The following is a 7,828-nucleotide window of genomic DNA, read 5'->3' as shown; positions in this document are numbered from 1 at the left end:
TATATGGCCCCCCATGAATGAAAGTCCACGAAACTTGGCATGCATTCGGAGGGTGTCATAATGATCCCTTTCAATATCATGCAGTTTTGACCATGTCAGCCAGAGATATTGTGATGAAAACACCTAATTTTTGGCTTTTTAATTTTTAACTAGGTGGCACTATACATGAAATAAGTGGTAATGGGATGGGTTGACATGGCCCCTTAAGACCAACATACAAAAAAAAAGGTGGTCCTCCTCTCCTAGGCCCTACGGTTCTCGAGATATTCACAGAAAACTGTCTCCGGCCACCTACAGGCCAGTTGGTGTATAGTAACATAAATTAATTTATTGTGTGGCCCCCCATGAACGGAATTCCACGAAACTTGGCGTGCATTCAGAGGGTGTCATAATCCTACACTTCCAATTTCGTGCAGTTTTGACTATGTTAGGTCACAGATACCTGCGATTACAACACCTCATTTTTACTTTTTTGTGTTTAACTAGGTGGCGCTATACATGAAATGAGTGGTTATGGAATGGGTTGACATGGCCCCTTGAGATCAACATACAAAAAAAAGGTGGTCCTCCTAAACCCTACGGTTCTCGAGATATTCACAGAAAACTGTGTCTGCCCTACCCTCCTTTCGGGGGGTCCAGTCCAGCGGGGGGGCTACAGATCAAAACGAAAAATGATGGTTCCATGCTATCCATGTGGGGTTAAATGCCCACCAAGTTTCGTGTACCCCGGTCTTTCAGTGTCCCGGGAATCCTTGACGGAAATTTGGAAAAATCTGACTAAACCTATATGACCGCTTCGCTGCGCGGCGGTCACAATAAGAAGATATAAAACACACAAGTAGTACATAAAAGCATAAAAGGACAATAATTTAAAAGTGTTTAAACGGTAATAATTAAAACATAAAAAACAACATAGAATGATTATACTAGTCTTACCACAAACTGGACTCAGACATGTTACAAAGTTTGTCTTTAGCAGACAATCAAAACGTAGTACAAAATCACATACAGGATAACACATACAGGATGACATGACACACATACACATAACCCATGAATAATGGTCAGATAATAGTCAGAAACGATTAAACGATTTTAGCTGAAAGTCTTTCCCAGATTTAGAAATGTAAAAATTAAGTGATAATGATCCTAGTCAAACACCCAGTGAACAGCAGCACTCTATGGAGATTCTTGAAGTACTGTAGTCCCGAACTATGCGCGCACCCTTTTTTTTTAGGGCCAAAATGCCTGACCACAGGGCTCGATAGTCAATACTCTGACTATGCCCAATCTGTCTATTCTGGTAGAATGACAGGACAACTACTTCATAGAATCCCCCAGAATCCCCCTAAAGCTCAATGACCCAAATGTGTTTGTGTGTCAGAAACATCCATCTGTGCAGATATTTTGTTCTATAATAATATTGCTGATGTGATCACATGGGGAAGAGCAGGTGGCCAGAGAAAGTGGTGTGGTGGTTATAACTATCAAACACCCATGAATTGGGCCACAACTTAACATAGACCACATCTCCCACGTCTAGCAGCAGTGAAACTCCGTTAGAGGAACTCAATCTGCCATTTGACTGCCGACTGTGTATCATGACAACATGCTTTCCATTTTTATGAAGAGAGGCGCCAGTCCATGTAGATGCATGACCAACACCATCGACATGGATGACAAAGTGGTAGACCCCTCTGACTGGAGCTGTAAAGACACCTGTGACAGAAAGAAAGAATAATTTAAGAAAATGTGACTCTCCACGGCAACACTATAGTCACAAAGATCAATTTCTCAAAATTGAGCTATCATGTTTTTATGAGACAACATAAAACAAGCATTATAATGTTGCATATTTGAAGGACAAATATACCACTGATATATGCCTTAGTGAGTTTGGTTAGTTTATTGTGAAGCTCTTAATGTCAGATAACTGTGGTTGCCAATTATTGTAGCACAATGGATAGCAATTTCAAGCCTTCAGCCTTGGGTTCTTGATATAGAAGTGTAACATGGAAGTGCAATATTTAAGGCAGAGGTCTTCAACAGGGGGTCTGTGACCCCCAGGGGGTCCGCGGAAGTACTGCAGGGGGGTCGCAAAATCTTTGGTTGATTAGACAGTTTTTTTTTATTTTGTATGCCATATATATATAGTAGGGGGGTCACTGCTCCAGCTCTCCATCAGTTTGGGGGTCCCTGGCGTGAAAAACGTTGAAGACCCCTGATGTAAGGGATAACGGCCGCCGAGGTGTCCTGTTATACAGAATTAATGGACGAGGGGGAAACAAAGAACTCCCCGACGCACAGCTTAGGTTTTCACTATAGGCAATAATCATGCCTTTATAGCACGCAAAGGAAACAAGCGGCTCATCAGAAGCCGACTGTCATCCAACTATGGTTGTTATAGTTAGGGACCGTTCGGTATTTATGGAATGGACCACCGGAGGAAAATAGGGGAGGGTCATGTCTTTTCATTCTTTGTTGAGGGGAGGGTCACCCATTTTTATTCTAGGAGGGAGGGTCACCCAACTTTTGTATTCATGAAAACAGCAACATTTGTGCCGGCGGCCTCGCATCTGATGGGCCTTGCACCTGGCCAAAGATGACATTAAGCGTTTATTCTTCATTAACGCCTAGGCTTGTAGCCTAAGCAAAAAGCTTAACGTGGCTTAATGTCCTAAAACAACGATCAGCGATCACCAAATTTCTCTCATATTGTTCCTCATAATCACTAAGAACCTTTAGATTACCTGACGTGACAGCATGTTTCTTCAATCTCCTTCACTGACGCATATGGAAAAGGCTTAACGTCCCAAAACAACGATCAATGATCATCAAATTTCTTTCTCATATTGCTCTTCATATCTATAAAAATCTATCCCGAAGTATTTTTTCTTTTGGAGCAGGGGCATAACGCACTGTAGGCTAGCCTATCTCATAATAGGCTCGAGGTCAAAAGGGGACAGATAGGCCTAGGCTACTGCACTTAAAACTTAAAAAGATTGAACGAACCTTCCCGAACTTTTAAATTGCGATCAGTGGCTATTAAAAACTATTTGCGCACCTTCATGTCACAGGAGAGACTAGTGGGCTCGCCCTTCTATGAAGACGTTAGATTACCTGCAAGCTGGCCTTTGATTTCATGGTTGAGTTTGCGGCAAAGTAGGCTAAGCAAGAAAACGTTTTTTATTCTGAGTCAGGATATGGCGAGTCAATGTCATTTATTTGTCCAATGTTAGCCTATACAGACCAGTTTCCATAGTGCACATCTTATCAATAGCCTAGTTTGAATGTCGAGTGTGTTTCTTCTCATTGACAAATAGCGTTCAGCACAATAATTCAAGCCCAATTAATTCCCCCTGTTAAAGTGCTTTGTTACACTAGCTTGGTTTCGTGATGTAGCCTATGATAAACGGCCTTTCGACCCGTCAAGTTTGCACGACCCTGCAGCTCCTCTTAAGACAGCGGGAAATAAAGTTAAAATACGTGATAAACCCGGAAAAAGTTGACAGGTAGCCTATGTTTCGGTCCCGGTGATTATTTGTGAAACGACAGCCTTTTCAAGGCATTTCAAGGAAGGAGTGGTAGCATGCAAGCTCCCAAATTGACCCAGTACAAAAGGCATCAATAAATTGTTGGGGAGGGTCATGCGTTTTTTCTCAATCACTTTGGAGGGTCATAGAAAAATTTCTTGCTGGCGAGAGAGGGTCACGTCTTTTTTGAAACGCTCCCAAAACTCCTCCGGTGGCCCCATAAATAAATAACGAACAGTCCCTTACCATTCATAAGAACTGATATGGAATGGTTATTAAATTTGTTTTACCAGATATACTTCATAGGTGTCCCGTTATTCAGAATTAATAGCCATCCCACCAGCCAATCAGAAAATAGTATTTCTTCTCTCCGGATGATAATTTAAGTTAATGGACGTTCTAAAGAGCACTTCATAACAGATCATTCAATACCTTTTAAGACACTTTTAAATGGTGTGTAAGTAACCTATTAATCTATTCGATTGTAAATAGCTTGCTAACATTTAGTTATACCTTTACTTGTAAAGGGTTTGTTAACACATAATATTATTATGAGTATAATATTATGCAGGATGTTAAGTATTGAACTCTAACAGTTATGTTTGTTTCTCTATGTGGGCTATGATCAATGCAATCAATGTAAAAACTATGACATGATGTTATCCTATGAAAACTAACCAAATCAACAATGTGCTAATGTGATAACTTTGCTTCAGGCAACACATCATCATGAGGAAACTATGAGAAATGATATGAAATGTTATGAAATGGGATGTAATTAGGGTTGCAAAATTCTGTGAATTTTCAAAGTTGGAAACTTTCCATGGGAATTAACGGGAATATATGGGAATTAACAGGAATAAAAGGGAATTAATGGGAATAAACTGCGAATTTTTAATATGGCAAGCTAGTCTATAACAGGGAACTTAAATGTAGTGGACAAAACCCCATCTTGCAGCATAATATTAGTTAAAACATCCCGATTTAATGCAATTTCAGTCAAATTTCTACCCTGCACATATGTCAATCACATGCACACAGCAATCGGCATAGGCTGCTAGACATAAAGGAAATCTATGGTGCGTTCATATGCATGGGAAAAATGTTCCAACCAATCAGATTTTGTTGTTGAGTGGTGTAGTGTATCTTAGGCAGTTCAGTGTTGCTAGTTTAGCACACTAGTAAACCATAGGCAGAGAATGGGATTCCCGCTAGCATGTTAGCTAGCTTTGTATGCTAAGCTAAGCAAAATTCCGAACATACAAATCATATTGCTTATTACGAAACAAAATGTTAATGTTTGTGTATGAAACAGTTTGTATGAGTTACCCAAAATTCCATGTTAATTCCCGTAAATTCCCATTAATTCCCATAATTTCCTTTAATTCCATGAAAGTTTCCAATTTGGAATATTTCCAAAATTCCCCAGCTTAACTTCCCATGGTAAGTTTCCGGAAATTTACCGGAAATTTTCCGCCCCTTTGCTGTATGAATATGATAAGTATGATATTACATCATTGCTCTATGATTCTCAGATCATGTTGCCTCAGTCGCCCGGTCGTGCCGTTTCGCAATCTACAACATACGGAAAATCAGGACTTACTTGACTCAAGATGCTACCCAGCTCCTGGTTCAGGCTAGAGTGATCTCACGACTTGACTACTGTACCGCCCTCCTGACAGGTCTCCCAGCCTGCACAGTGAAACCCCTTCAGATGATCCAGAACGCGACGGTGCGCCTGGTCTACAACCAACCCAAAAGGGCACGTTACCCCGCTGCTCATCGAGCTACACTGGCTACCTATGGCGGCCGCATCAAATTCAAGGCTCTAACGCTTGCCTACAAAGTAGTCTCCGGTTCTGCTCCCACCTACTTGAATGCCCTCATACAGACATACAGTACGCTACCTCCAGACCGTTGCACTTCTCAGACGAACGACGTCTAGCTCTACCACCGGTACGCTCAGGCTAATCCAATCTGTTGTTCCTCGTTGGTGGAACACACTGCCAGTTGCTACAAGGGCAGGGACATCCCTCTCCATTTTCAAAAAACTCCTGAAGACCCAGCTCTTTAGAGAACATCTCCTCTCATAGCACCACTTACAAGTCTTGCTGATCCTACAGCTTACTACCTGTCTTGAAAGGACACTCAATGTTTAAAAACAGCACTCACTGATGCACTTATTCTTACTGTACTCTACTGTTTTTAAATTGTCCTAAAAGTGTTGAGAGAATTGCTTTAAAACTTAAACTGTTTACCATGTTGTTAGTCGCTTTGGTTAAAAATGCGTCAGCCAAATGTAATGTAATGTACAGTAATGTAATGTAATCTATGAGTAACAGCATAGCAATCCATACAACAACCAATAGGTTACCAATAGAAGTGCTACACTAGACCATTTAATTAATTGCATGCGTAATAATATACCTCATCTTAGTACACACATTAGACCTTAAAAATGGTTGATTCTTGTAGTACCTGTGTGTGGATTATAGGCATTGCCAACGTTAGTAAAGACGTGTCTGTAGACCAGGGGTGTTGCAGCTGAAAAGGGTCCTGTAGTTCCTGCACCAGATGCTACCAGTGAGGCAGAGAAGGCCACCCTCCTCTCCTCTCTCTCTCTCCTCAGCTCCTCCACCTGGCTCCCCGTGAGGTTCACACTGCCTCCTACAGCTCTCACAGCTGCTGCTTGCTCCTCCTGTTTCTCCTTCAGCTCCTCAATAACAGCTCTCTGCTCCTCCACTGTCTTTTCACTGGCTCTCAGTCTGGCCTCCATGGCATCCACCTGTGTCTTAGTGTATCTGAGCTCCACTCTCTGCTCCACCACCACAGCGCTCATCTCTCTCAGCACAGCGTGGATGTCCGACTGGTAGGTTTGTTGAGTGCAGTCGTTGACTGTAGTGTCTTGGAGATCTTTACTCTCTTTTGCAACCACAGCTGCCCACAGCAACAGCAGCACAGAACCGGGAGTCTTCATGCTCAACACACACACAGCTGTCTCCTTTAATGTAAACTGAACACACACACACACACAAATTAACTGTAAGGACTAGTGTAACTTGGGCACCCCTCTTTCACCATCAGTGAGAGTGACGTGAGGGGAGTGTTCAGGGGGGTAAATGGGGAAAAGGCAGCAGGTCCCGATCAGATTCCCGGTAGGGTCCTAAAATCCTGTGCCAACCAGTTAGCCCCTGTTTATACAGTAATATTTAACATGCCTTTGGCCTATGCTATTGTCCAATCTTGCTTTAAACAGTCTATTATAGTCCCCGTGCCCAAAAATAGCAATCCTATAGACCTGAATGACTACCGCCCTGTGGCCCTCACCAGAGGTGGAAAAAGTACTAAAATATTGTACTCAAGTAAAAGTACCAATACTTTGATGAAATATGACTCAAGTACAAGTTAAATTACCCATCTGAAAATGTACTCAAGTAAAAGTAAAAAGTAGTTCATTTAAAATGTACTTTAAGTAAAAGTTACTTAGTTACTTTTTTTCTGGTGTGGGGGGGGGCAGAAAAAAACCCAAAACAATCGGTTTTACCCAGCTCGAGTTGCTGCCAGCTGCTAAAATAGCCAGGCAGCTACAGCACTACCTTCTGGGGGCTTGTTCATGCCCCCCAGAGTGTAGCGCTGTAGCTGCCTGGCTACCTTAGCTGCTGGCTGCTGAAACGGAGATATACAGGACTGTATGTGAAAAATCGCCAGAGTTCTCCTTTAAGTTTGAGCAGCAGTTGATTTTCAAAGTTAGTTGTGCTCATCCTTGCTCACTTTGCAGTGAACAGTAATCCAGTACAACTGAAAAGCTGCTCACAGGCATCTGAGGCAGCCCATGTTGAGTTTCAGTTCAGTTTACTTTATTTGTAAAGGAGTTCAGCAGATCCAAGGGCCTCGGACTGTGGGAAAAGTGGGACTGATTACAGGGCCTCAATGGAGGAGAGGGCCCTTGAAAAGTCTGGAATATATCTTATTTTCACTGAATATTAAATGTCAAAATGAATGTCAGACAAAATGTAAAGTTTGACTGACTAAATTTTTTACAAGAAAATAGTGAAGACTGTCTAAGGCAGGGTGTCAAACATCAGGCCCGCCAGCAGGTTTAACGGCCCCCCAGAGGTTTTTGGTAGGAACGGAAAGTCAGGAAAAAAAGAAATTCACATCCAGTTTTCTTCAACAATGTGTTATAACCAATATTTCTATGGTATGACAAATTGATTAAACCTAGCACTACAAGCCATCCTCAGCAAGGAATAAGCAGAAAAAGTAACATGGAAGTAGGGCATTTCAAGAGACAA

The 7,828-nt window shown here is 41.9% G+C and overlaps 1 protein-coding gene across 1 annotated transcript; it reads right to left on the bottom strand.

Annotated features, from left to right (window-relative positions):
• Positions 1 to 1,435: 1,435 nt before the first annotated feature.
• Positions 1,436 to 6,510, bottom strand: LOC125311910 (complement C1q-like protein 2). Its single transcript, XM_048270279.1, has 3 exons — positions 6,313 to 6,510; positions 6,012 to 6,267; positions 1,436 to 1,719 (listed from the first exon to the last, which is right to left on the bottom strand). Exons 1-3 carry the CDS (start codon positions 6,508 to 6,510, stop codon positions 1,436 to 1,438), a joined length of 738 nt encoding a protein of 245 aa, XP_048126236.1.
• Positions 6,511 to 7,828: the final 1,318 nt, after the last annotated feature.

This window comes from Alosa alosa, chromosome 18 (assembly GCF_017589495.1).
Source record: "Alosa alosa isolate M-15738 ecotype Scorff River chromosome 18, AALO_Geno_1.1, whole genome shotgun sequence".
Taxonomy (NCBI): domain Eukaryota; kingdom Metazoa; phylum Chordata; class Actinopteri; order Clupeiformes; family Clupeidae; genus Alosa; species Alosa alosa.
Note: the sequence above shows the minus strand (reverse complement) of the source record. Positions and strands in the feature narration are given on the sequence as shown.

Bases quoted from the DNA above. Each gene is read 5' to 3' on its own strand.
- LOC125311910 (XM_048270279.1), bottom strand. From the start codon at position 6,510: ATGAAGACTCCCGGTTCTGTGCTGCTGTTGCTGTGGGCAGCTGTGGTT. The intron at 6,268-6,312 runs GCCATGGAGGCC...ACAGTGGAGGAG, and splicing joins ACACTAAGACACAGGTGGAT to CAGAGAGCTGTTATTGAGGA. The intron at 1,720-6,011 runs GTACTACAAGAA...TTTCTGTCACAG, and splicing joins TGCCTATAATCCACACACAG to GTGTCTTTACAGCTCCAGTC.